The 17,989-nt window shown below is 43.1% G+C and overlaps 1 protein-coding gene across 2 annotated transcripts in view; it reads left to right on the top strand.

Annotated features, from left to right (window-relative positions):
- Positions 1-316: 316 nt before the first annotated feature.
- The window catches only part of EHD3 (EH domain containing 3), a 65,695-nt gene continuing 48,022 nt past the window's right edge, over positions 317-17,989 (top strand). The window contains exons 1-3 of one of the 2 annotated variants that reach the window (XM_075595462.1): positions 317-1,068; positions 5,713-5,889; positions 10,337-10,434. In XM_075595462.1, the coding sequence (XP_075451577.1) occupies positions 842-1,068; positions 5,713-5,889; positions 10,337-10,434 (502 nt within the window). In that variant the 5' untranslated portion in view covers positions 317-841. The remainder of the gene's footprint in view (positions 1,069-5,712; positions 5,890-10,336; positions 10,435-17,989) is intronic. The other variant, XM_075595463.1, reaches the window with a different exon arrangement.

Below are 17,989 nucleotides of genomic sequence, written 5' to 3' on the forward strand. Positions count from 1 at the left end.
AAGGGATGAATAAAATAATGATGGTATTTCATTGCATCTTCATTAGCCATATGCCCAATTAGCATGGGCGTTTTAATAAAATTAATATTAGGTCACGATTTTATACAAATTCTCCATGGCTCGTTTTAGAAATAGGCTGCATGTAGATGCTGGTTGTGGCCTGCAGGTGGCGCACGTTAGTGAGAATGATTCCCATCCAGGGTTTGCATGTGCCCAGCCCAGCACTGCAGTGCTTGTCAAGGCAGCATACGCCACACCTACGTCATCATGGCCCCGCCCTCTCCTGCTTCACTCCCTCCTGACAGCCGGGACGCCTGCCCACAGATGGGAATTTCCGGTGTACATCAGTTTCCTGGGTTGCTGGCATTTAAATCCAGCTGGAGAAAAGGGGCTGATGTGCATCCCTGGCTCATCGTCCCTAGAATAACATGAGCGCTACAGGAAAGATATATTTTGCATACCTTAAATAAACCTTCCCCCCCCCCTATTTGCATGTCATGCCAGCCCTGTAGGAATAAGTATATATTTGGCTTTGGATTTTCATAGGGTTCCTATTTATTTCTTTATTTATGCTCTTGAGAGGTCAACTACAACTAGCAAAGGGGGGGGGGAAAAGCACAAGATCTGATTGCATTTTTTTTTGGCTTGTATTCTTTATTGAATATTACATCAACTAATGAAGTAGTGGAAAACAGCTGCATCTTGGTAAGATAGTACAGTGCAAATATACAGGAGAAGAGCTGAGCATTGCTGCCAGCGTTAAGTCTGCATTTTCCTCCCCACAGTTTCATTGCTAGATATCATTAAGAGGTTGCATTTGTAGTAGCACATCCAAAAAAAAATGTTTAGCTGGCTGGGTACTGATGACAGAAGAAAGAAAGATCCTGAGGTTTTCCAGACTGTCAGCGAAGGGCTGAAGAAACTCTACAAAACCAAGCTGCTGCCCTTGGAAGAATATTACAAATTCCATGAGTTTCATTCACCTGCCCTGGAAGATGCAGATTTTGATAACAAACCAATGATCCTGCTGGTTGGACAGTACTCAACTGGGAAAACTACCTTCATAAGGTAATGTATCTGTGTGGTGAGTTCAGCGCATGGTTACCATAGATCTGTTGCCAATGTTATCGCACCGTAGAGCGTTACCGCTTGCGTGAGATTTAACGTGTTATTGTGCGATTTTGCAATTTAATTTGATGGTGCCGCGATTTGGGAAATGTCATGATTTCCAGGTTTACCTGCACAATAACTGGTGCAATAACAATAAGTATATCTGTACCATGCTAGTGACCATTCTTGCATCAGAACCTGTGTTCAAAACCCCATTGAAATTGAGTGCTGCATTGTCAGTAGAGCATGCTTAATTCTATGTGCTGATAAAGCTGTTTTTTAAGGCCTTTTTAACCCCTTTGAAGCAGCGACGTGGGTTTCATGTTGCCCCACACACACACATTTACAGGATAGGGAGTAAGCTCCTTTCACATATATAGAAAATAAAGTAGTGATACTCTTACATGTGGGAGCATCATTTCACAGCTGTGTAAGCATTACCATTAAGTCCCACCAAGGATCAAAATCGGTGATGTTTGGGTGATCTGTGCCAAAATGACATTTTAATGGAAAGTTATTGATCTTTGCCAATGAGCTTCTATGGAAGTCGGAGACCAGATCCTGGCCTTGTTTAATAACACACCAATGTCAAGGAGGGTTTACTTAGGTACAGTAAGGGAGTCACTTTTCACTTTGTTGTAATCTAGGATGATATTGGTTGCACGTGCTACTGGATAAACATGATCTGCAATATAATCCTGCCATTGACAAGCCCCCTAATGCACAAATGATTACTTTCATCTGCAAGATGCCAATTTCTTGATATTGATGAGTTAACTGTAACTCAAGTGTTTTTTGGGGTCAGGATTTCCATCAAGAAAGCTGTACAGAAATGCAAAATTGCAGCGGAATATAGATTTATTAGGAATTTAGTCTATTGTAAACTCTGTCAAGGAAAGATGTCCTTTATTGCTTTGTTTAATACTGTTTTATTTATTCTCTGTACTTTATTGTAGTCGCAGTGTTGTATAGAGCGAGAAATACATCGTGCTATAAAAATAGACATAGCAATAAGACACATTTTCTAATTTTTTAATTTTTCGCATTATTATCCTTCTCTACTTCGTATTATCCATACTACATAAAATGATACGTGTGTCGGTCTCAGGAAAGAGAAGCGTCCTAGCCTATTAATATTCACAACGGCCAGTGAGACAAAGTATTTATTTAAATTTGACCTTAACTTATTTTTAACCGGTTTTTGATACATTGAAATGGTGTTAACCCCTTCAGTGCTGCAAGGACAAGCCAAAGCATTGCACAGAATTGCTGGCCCGCCTGGTACGTAGGTTTTGGAATGTTTTCCGCCTGTCAAAATCCTCATCTGTTTGCTGAACAGTCGTTGCCTTCCAGCAATTAACTCCCTGGCCCATCCTTAACGAGAGGGGCCGCCCCGCGTAGGACCAAACAGAACCGTGGCCTGTGATTAATACCGTAACACTCTGCCACTGGGGCCTGGTTGTTGAATTAGACGAGTGTAAGTGTTTGGATTGATAGTTCGTCAATGTTTTACTGTTGGTAATACACGAGACTGTCCCTTTTTTAATCCCTATAATTATCCCGAGGCAGTGATCGCTAGTATAACAGGACTCTTGTTTATTTGCAACATGTCAGTTAAACTTGGCTGAACTGGTAAGAGTCTGGGTTGTTTTGAGCTGGGACTATACTGTACCTATTAAGTACGCCTAGAACCTTAATAGGTGAGCCTATTGGGCTCTTGTCCGTAATCACTCTTGACCTGTCACTCACTGGATTATCACTATGGCAAGAACTGCCGTCAAGTTGCCGAAGTCCACAGAATGTATCAAGTGGCTTCCAAGCAATCACGTGATTATCTTTCTCTGTAGGCAGTCGCCTTTCCCTCTCTCTGTAAAATAGAGACACTGATAACGCATTGTTAATCTGGTTTGCCACCTGCAACTGGGGCAGTCTCTCTGCTCAGTCAGTAAATTGACTGTAAAAATTTAACTCAATCATTTTTTCCCCCGTATGTGTGAAGGGTGTCTGGTACTTGCAAACAAAACAGACAGACTGTGTCGCAATGAATCATTGTGTTCTTCTTCAAATAACGTTGGCAGCAAGTCCTTCACTGTTCTGCTGTAACAGATCTGTTGACACAATTAAGCAAACAAACAGGTCTTCTTCATAACCTTTTTACTGTCTCTCTCTCTGTTTCTTATGGCATTCAATGGGTTGTGTTCTGACAGCAAAAGTGGGTGCTGAGTATGACCACGTGATTTCAGCCATCCAGAGCTTCCCCCAAAACGATACAATAATTTCAGCTTGCGATCCCCACAACTGGATAATGCAGTTACAATCTGCAGTGGCACACGGGGGTCTGGGTCTCGGTTTCGCACCAGGAGAGAAAGTGACTTGGTCCAGGTTAAGAAGGAAGTGTGTGGCTGAGACTGGAGTCTCTGTATTCAAGATCAACATGTTAACTAGTACACCACACACCGTCACTAACCTTTGTATTTAGCAGTGTGTAGTCATATTGATTTTAAGGCAACACTTTAATTTTCAGAATAGTGTTGCCAAACATGTATTACACCTTTTTGACACTATGAAAGACACTGTGGTCTGCATTGAGCCAGCTGTAATATTCCATAAGCCACATTCCCCCAGTGGAAGTGAATGAGCAGCAAAGGTAAATTCTGAAATAGCACCGCTTAGTAAATATGGGCCAGAATACGGAGCGCTGGATTTCCATTTATCCGAGCAGCGTGCTAATGTAATACGCTTGTTGTGCTATTTAATGGTGTGGGCATCTTTATGTTATTCTAGTCATGGTCTAACCACAGAGTTTTAGACCAGAGTTTTTGTAGCTTTGTTGGCTCTGCTGAGAACGCGGTTATAAGACATTGGTAGATGTTATACATAATATCTTGGAGGTAATACTGTTGGGATTATGAATGCTGTAGCAGTTGAACACGGCCATTGTACATTAAGTGTATGTTATGGTGCATTTTCAGTAGAGCCGCTTGAGAGTTCCTGATGGCTAGGGATTGTTATACTGGAAAGGAACTGTAAATATCTTCTATATATCTGAATAAGGTCCTAATTTACATGTATGACAAACTCTATCTTTCAACATAACTAGAGTTTTGGATGCTCAGAAAAAGTGTGCAGAACTGTGACATGTATTTAAAACTAAGGCTGCTTAGACGTTTTCCACCTCCCGTGTTCAGGATATGTGTTGGGTGTGTGTGTTGGCCGGGATGTTACATTAGTTTAATTTTCTCAAAGGAACAGTCATGCCGGAGTTATCCAATGTCCGTGTTACTCGTACTTGGCTTTTATGTGTGAACTTTATGCACAAGGTGCTACTGAAGAGCGCCAGTGGACTGTTAATGGGAGGCGTTATATAATGCACGATCTCTAATGGACGTGCTTTAATTTGATACAGTGTGGGTAATGCTTATCCCCCAACCTCTGGTTAGTACAAAGGGAGAGACTGATGCTTTGCGTGTAATCTGTTACCTATCAAAAAGTTACTTGGTACAGATCACTTCTGCTTTATTCTGACAATTATTGGTAAACGAGCATCTGTAGCGGACAGTGACTGTTACAATTACGGAGAATTGCTTACAAAGGCCTTGCGCTCTTCCCCACAACATTTTAATTAAATGCTGGGGGAGCGCGCAAGACCTCAAGTCCCTTACCTTGTCTCTGGCGGCACATCGCCATGGCAACGTGGTGTCGTATAACGCCGGAGAAAAGGTGGGGGGGAGAGCAGGAAAGGGGGTGCAGACAAAAAGTTTGTAGACATGTATCATTTTGGTGTCTAGCACCAAAGACTTATTTTCTCTAATCAGTCTGCACACCCTCCCATTCCATAATACTCCCTCCCACCCCCTAACCATTCTTCTTTGGTATTCATTTGACAATTTACAGAAAAAAGATGGGTCATCGCAAGGTGCTTCTCATGCAAACTTACAAATGAGCACACAAGTTATTATTTACCTGTTGTAAAATATGCGACAGGAAGGAACAATCTATTTCAACAGACTTGGAGAGAGTTTTTATATCTTCACACGGTAGGAAGGTTCTTTACATGCTATTTATTTTAAGTGCCCATTCTGGATTTCTGTTAAACTCTGTGCAGTACTGATAAAGGTACTAGACAAGTAATGGGACACTGGCTTGTTAGAGCCGTAGCACATGTAGGCGTCCTAGTGTTCTCACATAGCACAGTGGATTGTGCCCTGTGTTTGCCAGTAAGAACTGGTGCAAATAAATAAGAGAAGTAAGCCAGCTCATGGACTATTCAGTGATGGCGGCTGATGGATTGCACCTGTAGGAGCCTCGGGGATGTTATCACACGCTTTCAAAATGGGAAGATCTGGACACTTTATAACAAAGCAGAGAGAATACTTTTGTGTGTGTGTGTGTGTGTGTGTGTGTGTGTAATACAGATATGGACAGATATGTGCTTAATACATCAAAATAACATTTGGGATAGGAGGCCCTGCCCTCAAGACCTTGTAATAGAACCGGCACATCTGTACGTTGGTTCACCTTCAATGATAATGGATGTGAAACATTGGAGGTTCCTGTATAAAATTCCAGTGACCTACAGTTAGTTACTTTCTCTGTTCACAGATATCTTCTGGAGCAAGAATTTCCAGGTATGAGGATTGGACCAGAGCCCACTACAGACTCCTTCATTGCTGTGATGCAAGGTGACGTCGAGGGGATTATACCCGGCAATGCCTTGGTGGTGGATCCCAAGAAACCTTTTAGAAAACTGAACGCTTTTGGGAACGCCTTCCTAAATAGGTCAGTGTGTTGATGTGGCACATCTTTTTCATGTGTTTGGAGCACAGAGACTGGCACAACCTCACTGCCTGGCACCAGTTGGTAGAATCAAACTCTTCTTTACAGAATGTTGTGCAATCATATATGATGGGTGTGTAGATTTGGATCCTTAGATGATGTGTAGCACCGGTCATAGTGGTCACAGGTGCTGTCGGGAGGCCTGTGAAGATTGGGAAGGTTCGGGTCTTTGCTCGCTTTGTTCATTCTTAAATAAGTGATGTAAAAAAACAAAAACAAAGTGATTGATTTGTTTTGCCTATACTAGAAATACAGAGGATTTACATGTACAATGAATACCTGTTAATGTGTTGTGCTCAAGATAAATTGAGGTTGGACAAAATGATCAATGAGTCTTGATCTGGTTTCGTCCACTCTGACGTTCGTACCACTTGTTCACACCATCACCGTACAGCAATACAATAAAATACACAAGAATTGAGTTTGCACCAAATCTAAAGCCCTGTATGGCCCATGTGGATGGAATTTCATGACTTGTCAAATCCCACTCACTTAGGAAGGTGCTCAAAGCTTAAATGGACTCGTCTGCTTAAATGAAGACTCAGAGGTCGGAATAACTATTTATTTTTTTACAACGTTAAAAGATCTCACAAATTTATATACTTGCAGACCTGAGATGTCTGCAATTACATAAACATACGGTTTAGCACCCTGATCTTCTGGTGCACTCGCACAGCCTCCTTCGTTTTCATTTTTTTCCCTTCTTTTAACTAGAATGCCCTATGTGGACAAGGACATCGCTATATTGTAGTTCAAAGTTCTAATAACCATATTGGTCCTGGAGAAATGTAGACTGGTTGGAGGGTAAGGGTCCAACATGACATTTCTTCATAGATTACATCCTAGCCTCCATAGCTTTTGAAACCTCTACACTAATCATCTATGGAGACCTCTCATGTTGGTCCCTTTTAAAAGGTATCACAACCTGCAACAAATTAGTAAAGTACATAACGTTGCTCAAATGTTGTGGGGGTTTTTACCCATCTTTTTTTAACTGCCCACTTATGTATATTCTCTTTTGCATTTGTGTCTATATTAATCTCCCTCCCCCACCCTCCTTCGGTCTCGTGATGCCCAAAACTAAAAAGGAAAGTAAAGGATTGATTTGTATTCTAATATATCTGTATCTCTAGCTTCTGAATGGTCAGAAAGCACCTATTTATCAAACTCTACAAATTCATGTGAAGAACAAAATCTAAATTGAACATTCCACCTAATTTGTGAAACTGTTAAGATAATGGGGAAAGTCAGGGTTGTAGGCCTGTCGGGTGTAAATGTGCTCACAAGGGGTATTTTTACTTGCTACTCATGGTTTAATGTTCTCCCTTTAATATTATATAAAATGTCAGTCCAAATACAAACCATGTACAGTAGCTATATTATGTCCCCCAACCTTCAGGCCACCAGCATAACTAAGAATAATATTTGTAATAAAAAAAAAATAAACTTGGCTTAAGTAGGCTCCTGTTGTTAACCTATCCCCAAAGGTATATTGCGTGAAGGACCTTCATGTAGGTTCTGCCACCATCGGCAGTCATAATAAATGTCCACAGGGGGAGGGAAGATATTGAGATTGACATTGTGTGGCACACCCAACCCAAGATTAAACAAGGACCTCTCTATTTCATCTTCCGGTGCGAATAATTCTCTTCAAACTACCAAAGACCCGAGAAACGTCCTCTATGTTGCTGCAAAAAAGTAAGGCTTTGTCCATGGTATGGCAGACCGCACGGACGAGTCCGCACGCTGAGCGAACAGACTGCCTCAAGGCAGTGTTCACGTCTATGCAGCGTGTGGGCACGCGGAAAACTGATTTCTTGGTGCAATTGGCCGGTCACGTGAGCGGTTCACCCAATAAGGACGAACCAGCTCTGTGACGTCACTGGAACGCGCCTAGACAAGCCCACGGACGGCGCGTGAACCATGGCCAGGGAAAGCACCCGCTTTCCCTCAGCCTCCGCGCGCCTCCACAAGGCTGAATTTACCATGGACGCAGCTTAAGACGTATTAGACTACAGGCCTAAAAACTGTCAGCAGAGTTCGGGCGTTTCACAGTGAGTCCCTGCCTATAGCTGATGTTCCCCTTTTTTTGTTTAATAAGAATTCACCCCATCGCTAGACTTTCCCGTGATTGAACTATTACGTTATGCAGCAACACAATGGGACTTTATGGTCACTAACTTCTACAGGATACTTTATCTCGGGTACCTCAAGCACCAAAATTACATTGTAAGATGCACAGGGCAGCTCTGTGTACACGGTTGGTGCTATACAAGAAAAAAGGATTACTATTGCATCAGGCAACACTCAAGGGGTTAACCCTTTGAAGTGCTGGACTTCCTCCGAGTGTAATGGTCACATGAAAATCTGCCACTCTATGGAGAACGTGTAGTTATGTGAATTTACACAAGGCTCATAATTCAGCAGGGAAGTGTCAGCTCTAGCTGACCTTGTTTACAGTGAATATAATCAGCAGACGTTCCACACCAGTATGACAAGGATTCTTGTGTTGCAGACTCTAATTGGGCATTTCTCAGTGGAACTAAAATGACTGAACTACAGTATGTGGGGATTGCACATGCCAATGTATTTAGTCTTCAGATACACTTGTGTAAATGCTGGGTCTGTGTATCTTCAGTGTTTGCGGGTTCAGCGTTGCATTGTTCAGGATGAATGAGTATACTAAGTGAGAGGCATATGATAGTGTTTAAATCCCATCTACAATTGTAGCCACAAGGTTTTTTTTTCTAAGCTCAGACAATATCACAATGTATTAGACTGACCAGAAATATCAAATGATTGATCTGTCCTTTTAGATTTTATACACGGTATATTTTGAAGTGTAGTACTTTGGTAACATGGTTGCATCCCGGCGGCAGTGCCTTCTGTCCTTGGCAAGTAAGTGTGGCCCAGATTTTAAACTGTAAGTCGCCCTATGGTCGTTTCAAGTGCACCGGTTCTTGGATGCCATATGACTTGGCACGGCTCAGTAAATGCTGTATGGCCCTTGATTTATTTTAGCCATAAAACAGACATTGCCATGTAAACACACTACAGCAGGCGTTGGGCCTTTTTTTAAATATAAAATGAATACAGTACAATGAAAATCTGCTAAAAAAATAATAAAATTAGGATAGCATCACATTTTAAAGACCAGTTATTTTTTGGAGGGGACTTTGCCTTTTAAACGTGTCCCTGCCATTACTTCTGTCTAAGGAGGGGGTGCAATACAAAAAGTTATTATGCGTTATTTTTTGCCAATGTAACATGATGTTGTACATTACATTGTAATAATATAGCACGTTTAATCATTACACAGGGCTGACTATAGGGGGTGGGGATGGAGAGCCTGGACAACTCTACTGGGCCTGGTGACGAGCTGGGGCAGATTCCAGAATTGAGGCCAGTTTTCTGGTAACTAGCCTGGTCCATTCCTCTATTGGGCTCACCCTGGTCTGCAAAAAGACCACCTTCAGACTGAGCAGGTGGCTCATACACCCAACACTCAACCAGCAGCTGCCACCACTCCTCTCAGAACCCGTTGCCCAGCTCAACAAGCCAGGGCTCGGGTCAATACTTAAGTCCCGGGGCCGGGAGAAAGCAGTCAGTGGGCCTGACGTCATATATGTTGGTTTCTTTTGTCTTGTGGAGGGTAAAGTTTCAGAACTGGAATGACCGCTCTTTGCAATAGATAAATACCACAATAAGGCAGATGTGTGAAAACAAATTGGGGGAAAAATTGACAAAGTATTTGCAGAGTAACTGGAAAGTTTCATGAATAAACATCAAGTTTCCAGTTCATGTAATATGTGCACTTGTGTATATTTGCAAATCCACGTGTTGTGTGTTTTTTTTTTTTTCTTCTGTCCGGGCTTGATTTGTAGAGTACAGGCATACCCCACATTAACGTACGCAATGGGACCGGAGCATGTATGTAAAGCGAAAATGTACTTAAAGTGAAGCACTACCTTTTTCCCACTTATCGGTGCATGTACTGTACTGCAATCGTCATATACGTGCATAACTGATGTAAATAACGCGTTTGTAACAGGCTTTATAGTCTCCCCGCTTGCGCACACCTTCGGTACAGGTAGGGAGCCGGTATTGCTGTTCAGGATGTGCTTACTGGCGCATGCATGAGCTGCCGTTTGCCTATTGAGCGAGATGTACTTACTTGCGAGTATACTTAAAGTGAGTGTACTTAAACCGGGGTATGCCTGTACATACAAGTGCTGTTGTCAGTGTTTCTGATTTGTTGGCATGTGTTATAATATCTTGCCGAAGAGTTTAATGGTGGATACATGTACAGTAGACTAGATTACAGTACAGCTTTATCATTTATGTTATGATCAGAACTAGAGCTGACCACATTTGTTTTTGTTTTGTACAGATTTGTCTGTGCCCAGCTACCCAACCCAGTATTGGAGAGCATCAGTATAATCGACACGCCCGGGATCCTTTCTGGGGAGAAACAGCGAATAAGCAGAGGTAGGAGGTTGATGCCGCTGTTTTCTTATGTACAAAGTGCATATTTACACGGACAGTAGCATGTTACTGGTAGGGTTTGCGGTTTTATTGCCCACATGCCTTGTGTTCTACAGATTTGAAAGCTTGATCCTACAATTTTCCGTCTCCCATCCTGGCTTCTTCACCTTGCATAAAACCTATAACATACCATATTAAGTTTGTGATCCCCCGTTCTCTGACTTGGTGATTTCCTAGAAGGGGGGACTCCATGCCCTTTTATTCTACGCTTAGTGACCCTGTTAGGCACCCCAACCTCCTATGCTGAACAAACGGTCAACATCCCTATCCTTTGCCTTTAACTTGGGGCGCTGGGCTGCAAGTGTATCCCTGGCACCAGAAATGCTTGCAATTTTAAGGTTTGTAAATAATACAGTAGTGGTACTTGCTACCGCCATATAGCACTACTGTCTGACCAGTGGATACCTTGGGACTGTAATCACGTGGCAACATGCAGATATGACCACATTCCACATTCTATTTGCAGCCTTATTGAACGTGTTCTGCACCTAACCAACAGCCTCCTCTACTATGGTATGTAATAAGAATGTGGCAAATTCCTTGTGTTCATACCGGCAGCCCCATGGGAAGTGTGCTGTCACTTCAATAATACTCGCACAGGACTAAAAAAGCCAATGGGAATTTAATTACAATTTTCTACTTCTCGCGCCTCCATTACTTTTTAACCCAGCCACAGACCGATACTTGATGAGGTTTGAATCAAACAGCTGTTCATACAGTATAACTTTTTTCTTATTCCTATTACTAAACCGTGTTGAAGCAGGCTGCATTTGACTTAGTTAAAGTGGTTATTACGTTAGCTGAACATCTTTACGCAGTTGCCTGCTTTACGATACCATGTCCGGGTTTTACAATGTCATATGTTTTTAAAATGAAATAGCTTTCAAGTGTGTGAAGACGACAACTTCTTCCCGAATGGACTGTTGTAAAGCCCAGTGGTATATATCAACTCTGCTTTAAACAGTTTAGATTACAATGTATATAATTTACAGCAGATGGGAAATGTTATTGTTTGAAGCATTATTAATTATACATTATTTCCTGCAAAGCCATGTTCTCCCTAATGAAACAATATTGGAATCTGTGTTGCTAATACTGCTGTGGATGTCCCTGCCTGAGGGGGGAGTGACCGAGGTATCTGTATTGCATTTGTTCCCATGGCCTGTACAGTGCATTGAAGGCCATGCTTATAGTAATGAGTTTAGACGATTATGCCTGGGACACAAGTGAACCAAGGACTGTGGCATATTTATTAGGTTGAATGTAGCTGACCAACACCACTCCCATGGTGAAACACATGCTTTGGAGGGTTTCTACCATCATTCTGTCTTTTGGTGATGAGACTGTTTGCCAGTCAACTCTACTCACAACTCCACTCGTACTGCAATTCAGCGATTTGTCTTGCTTTTTGTTTGCGTTTCTTTGCTGGTATATATGTTACTGGCCATTGCTCTTTCACAAGTGAAACTTATTTTATGATATTAAAGTGCGCATAAAAATGTAAAAAAAAAACTCCACAAATAAGAGCGCTTTTGATTTGTGTTTTTCACCATTTATTTCCGAATGGAATGTTTTAAAGCCCAGTGGTATTTATAAACTCTGCTTTAAACCGTTTAGATTACAATGTATTGAATTTACAGCAGATGAGAAATGTTATTGTTATTTGAAGCACTATATATTATTTCTTGCAAAGCCATATCCTCCCTAATTGGACAATGGAATCAGTGTTGCTAATACTGCTGTAGATGTCTCTGCCCGAGGGGTGAGGGACTGAGGTTTTTCACATTTGTTGTCCCCCACTAGCATTGGGAGTTTTAACTATTTGCTGCTACAGTGGAAGTGAAAGACACATGGGTAAACCACTGCCAGAGAGGCTTGTGTTGCATTAATAATTATTCTCCTCTCAAAGCCAAGGGGTTAAATGGGTGGCGAGGAATGGTAGCAATCAGGCCAGGAAAAGTTAATTAGCAGCCCTGTGCTAAAACCGAATGAAGCAACTTGTTAGGGTTCTACTGAAATTCCAAGCCGTTCTGTCCCGTGTTTGCTCCGTGACATTTGACCCGAGGAGTGGGACCTCTTTGCCATTGGCTTTCCCACTGGAATTATTTTTTCGTAATGGAACATTGTTGCATTCTTGAATCTTTAAGAGTTACTGCTAAATATTTGTGTCACGTCTTTATTTCAAGCAGTTCTGCTGCCTAATAAATTATATTGTAGGGGATGTCATGAAACTGAAAGATAGTTCTGTATTTCTCTGGTGTTGGGGGAACTTTATTGTTTGTTCATATCCCTTTTGAAGAGGAACATCTTGCTTTGTATGAAGCTAATACAATTATGGGGCTGAAATAACACTTCACAAGTCAATGAGGCCATCTGCTTTTGTATGTATGTATACAGTGTGTGTGTGTGTGTGTGTGTGTGTGTGTGTGTGTGTGTGTGTGTGTGTGTGTGTGTGTGTGTGTGTGTGTATATACGCATATATTTTTAAAAGCCACGAGCAAAGAGATGGGCAGAAATTAAAGTCAACGCGTTTCACCCACCAAGGTTGAGTATGGAGATTTCTATTGCAAAACATTGCTGGATGATGAACCATTGCGTATCATCACCTCATTCCCAGTTTATACATTCACTGTTACATATAGACTGAAGGAAGAATTTCCAAAAGCTACAGCAGTTGTAGACTTCACGGTTTCCCCAGAAAGCGCAACATACTCCATAATGGGATATCGTAGAGTTTCCATAATATTCCAATGTTGGTGCCACATACAGCAACAAATCCCACCATAGGGGAACGATGAAGACTGCTACATCTGTATTTGTGAGCTATTTACAGTACCTCATTACTGAAAAAGTACATTCATCTAGTCTATGCCGCTTTTATTTTTGTGCTCCTTTTATCTTTTAATGATGGGGGTTTATCAGGACATACTTCCCTTCTTATTTATAGGCCCATTAACCTAATAACTTAATTGGTTGCATGAAGATATTTGTATTTTCATAGATTCCAATCTCAACAAGCGTCCCACATCTAAAACCCAACAAATAGATATTTTTGTTGCGATAACCACCAAATTGATATATTAAATCTACATCAACAGATTGTCACTTTGAGGTTGGTAACAAATTACAAGTAGAGTCCAGCAGCTGTAATTACTAGAGATGGGAAAAATAACTTTGGTGGATTTTGATCTGCCGCATTCTTTTGGTCTGCGGATTTCCACGAATCTGGCTCAAAAAGGGCGATTCGGCTTTCCAGATATTTTTTCTTTTTTATCATTGACAATCGAATCTGCGGATTTCTGCAATCCAATGGAGGATTGTAAAAGTTTCTAAGAGTACAATTTTTAAAAATCCTCCAACGGTTTGCGGAATCCGCAGCTTGGATTCAATGGTGAAATTTGGATTCATCCGCACGGATTGAAACTAGAACAATTACTGACGGATTTTACACCGCGGAACAGGTTTTGAATGGAAAGCTCGGGAAATTCCACAAAGCGGATTTTGACAGTTTCACCCACCTATTAATTGCCATGTATGTACATCTTTTATATAGTGTCCACAGTATACTCGGAGTTTTACAAAATAGACAATACAATACAAAAAATTATAATACAATAAATGCAACAACAAAAAAGGAAAGGAAATCCCTGCTCCGGAGAGCTTGCTATCTAAGTGGTATGTTGGGAGACATCAGGTGAGGGAGTAAGTGCAGTAGATGGCAGTGCTTGGCCACAATAGTTGTGTAGGAGCGGTTGTGGGACAGTAGCCATGAGTCTGTTATTGAAATGCTTCCTTTTAAGAGCGGCGTTTAAAGGTGGGGAGACCAGGCGTTTGTAATATACGGAGTGTGAGGCAGTTCCACAGGTGAGGGACCGTGAAGGGAAAAGGTTTAAGGAGAGAGAGAGCTGAAGGGGTGGAAAGAGACCCAATACAGATAGAGAGCAATAGATGAACAGGGGCATAACGACAGATCAAAGTCTTTGTAGGGAAAAGCAGATGAGTGGAGAGTCTTGAAGGTAAGGAGGAGAACTTTGACCTGAAATTTGATGGAAAGGCATTTAAGGAGGAGATGAGCATAGACTATTTTGGAGACCGTGAATTTTATTCCAGCAGCAGAATTATTTATAGATTGGAAAGAGGAAAGTTACGAGGCACTGAGACCTGTTGGCAGTATGTTATAATCCAGATGGGAGAGGATAAGGGCAGGCATTAGAGGGATTTTTAGCAGTAGGGCAGATCTTGACAATAATACAGAGGAAGAAACAACACATTTTTATCCATGCTGTGAATTTGAATAGGGAAGGAAAGGGTCAAATCACTCCCCGGCACTGGGCTTTGGCGGCAGGATAGATGCTTCAGTAGTACCGTTTTACTGTGATGGAAAAGGGGGATATTAGGTCTGGATTGTGGGGGAAATTTTGAGGAGCTCAGTTTTAGCCATATTCAGTTTAAAGCGGAAGAGCACCATCCACAGGGATATAGACAATAGGAACCATGGAAGCTAAAATAATGTCTTGGGTCTTTTTGTTTCTACACTAGCTCTCACCAACTCTGCATTGCTTTTTAGTGCAGCCATATGTCCAATGTTCTAGCTTTTGGATTTTACATCTGAACTTGTGTTGATGCAAAAGTGTGAACTTGTTCTCTGAAGAGTAAACTGTGACTTAGTTTAATATAGGAGATGTTTTCAAGAATGCGTGGAGATGAATCTTCTTTCTATTATTATTATTATTATTACTGGTTTGAAGCAGGGGGTCTCCGAAGCTGAACAGAGTTACTTTCCGCTCTGGAGGCTCTGCTTCTAGAGATCCTTACCTCCGTAGCGGTGCCACTACCCCTGCAGGTAGGGTTCTTATGCGCCTAACAATGACTTTTTCAAATGTCACGGGCCAATAGAAAGCCGTTGCGGCTTCGTATTGGCCCGTGTGACCGGTGCATTTAAACTTCACAGGGATACCCTGTTGATGTAAGCATCTCTTGAAGCAGGGGGTCCCCAGAGATGAAATTAACAAAGTTTAAAATTTAAAACGGTGTGTGTGTGTCATCCATAACCCCCCCACCCCCCCGTAAAACAAAACGCCACACTTGCTGTCACCCTGCTGCACTGTGGATACTGGATGTTGGTAGGTACTCCAAAAAAGTGTATGCTGTGGTTTTATGAAAATGTACACGTTTTCTGTATTAATGCTCTGGTACCTTCTCAAAACCACCATAGCAAACCAAAAAGAATCAGTAGCAAAGATGAATACTTTCACTTTTTCAAAACAGAGCTGGTCAGTGCCAGTACTTTCTAAAGTTTTTCAGAGTTTCCTAATTGGTACAGTATGATTCACATATACGAAATGCTATTTGGGAGATTATTAAAAAGGTAATTAAAATGCTGTCATTTCAACATTTTGTCATTTCTATAAAAAGTTCTCTGGAACATTTTAGGCTTGACCATGATATTGGGTGGGGTGGGGTTGGGCGTTGGCTGGGGGGAAGCTACTGAGGATACATTTTTATTGAGAAGAATACGGTACCTTACATAGGCAAGCGTCCATAAGACAAGACAGTAACCAAAAAGCCGTGTTTTGGAACGGACTTTTTCACTGCTAGGTAATGCTGCAGGCCACTCTCCCTCTTGGTTGATCCTATTAACTTCTCCGTTGCTTTTCTTCCCCTCGTCACTTATTTTCTTGTATGGGGGGGGGGGGGGGGAGAGACAGCCCTGGTATTTGTTTTTGATATTAATGTATAAAAATATTTGTCTGGGGCTCTAAAAACTACATTAGAACTGAACCTCGATCAGTAAATCTTTGCCGGGGTCTCGGCGGCGTTACCTCCGTGCTGCTGCGACGTTAAATGGAATCCGATGTACAGATGAATCCAGAGTTACTGTTCTCAGAGCCGCAGACGAACGCTGAAATCCGCGGCGCCCGAAACCGGTACCTTTTGCGGCTTGGGAGAATTAAAGCGGGACCCCTGCAGCGCTAATCCTCCCGGGCCAGACAGTCTGGGTGAGCTGCGCAGAGGGACAAAAGCAGCCTCTCTCTGTCCCCGAGCAGCTCTGAACGTGCGAAGCAGTCAGTCCGGTCTGTCCAGCCGCTTGATGTTCTACGTCATAAGGGGGGGACACTATAGGGCCTTATTCGATCATCATGGGGGTTGGACGGGACATTTAAATCATTTAAATGTCTTGTCCAACCCTCTTGATGACATATTATAAGTTGGTGTCGGCCAACTTCTCATTAGATTGATTAAAGACTTGGGACCCCAAATATAAGGCGTTGCTAAATGTAATTTTTGTCAGAACTGACCCAAAGAAGAATAGCGAATTCACGCGTCTTGGTGCGCCGATGTATAAAAGCCAGTTAGAGATTGTTGTGCGTTGGCTTTGCTTTCACACAATTAGTTTTTTATTGGATAAAGGAGTTGGAGGCAGAGTTTGGATTTTGTTGTGACACGTGCATATATCTTATACTATATTAGTGAAAGCACTGTATGTTTGCCTGCCTGGATGTCCGGTGTCCCTAGCGGCAATCTCATTGGTCCCTTGGGCCGCCCGCCCCCGCACACCTCTCATTCGCCTCACACACTCACACCACCCCCTTGGCCCGCCCCCCCACACCTCGCATTGGCCTGAGGCGGAGTGACGGGCCAAAGGTCCACAAAAAAAAAAAAAAAAAAACACACACACTCTCCACCCTCCACCCTCCACCCTCCACCCTCCTCAGCGCACACACACACACACACACACACACACACACACTCCACCCTCCTCAACACACACACACTCCACCCTCCTCAACACACACACACTCCACCCTCCTCAGCGCGCGCGCACACACACACACTCCACCCTCCTCAACACACACACACACACTCCACCCTCCTCAACACACACATACACACTCCACCCTCCACCCTCCTCAACACACACACACACACACACACACACTCCACCCTCCTCAACACACACACACTCCACCCTCCTCAGCGCGCGCACACACACACACACTCCACCCTCCTCAACACACACACACACACTCCACCCTCCTCAACACACACATACACACTCCACCCTCCACCCTCCTCAACACACACACACACACACACACACCCACTCCACCCTCCTTAACGGCTGCCCGGGCTTGACCCCCCCGCCCCCCCCCCCTTCCCGGCGGCTGGCCCGCAACAACGGAACCCCCCCCTATCACCACTCCGCGGGACCTCACAAACATCACCCTCTCTCCCGGTGCTCCCTCTCCCCCGGTGCTCCCTCTCCCCCGGTGCTCCCTCCCACAGACCGCTTCCCCCCCCGAGCACGCTCTCGCCGCTCTCACCTTCAGGCCTAGAGGCCGCGCCCCCAGCTCACCATCCCCGCGCGCGCGCTGCACCGCTCTCTCAGTCGGGAGCTGCACGGGCCGCGGCCCACACCACCTCCTCACCTGAGCGTCTCAGCTCTGCCTCGCCGGGGGGAACGGAGACCGCCGAGGAACCCGAGGAGGAGCGCGGC

Source organism: Ascaphus truei, chromosome 4, assembly GCF_040206685.1.
Source record: "Ascaphus truei isolate aAscTru1 chromosome 4, aAscTru1.hap1, whole genome shotgun sequence".
In the NCBI taxonomy this organism is placed as follows: Eukaryota; Metazoa; Chordata; class Amphibia; order Anura; family Ascaphidae; genus Ascaphus; species Ascaphus truei.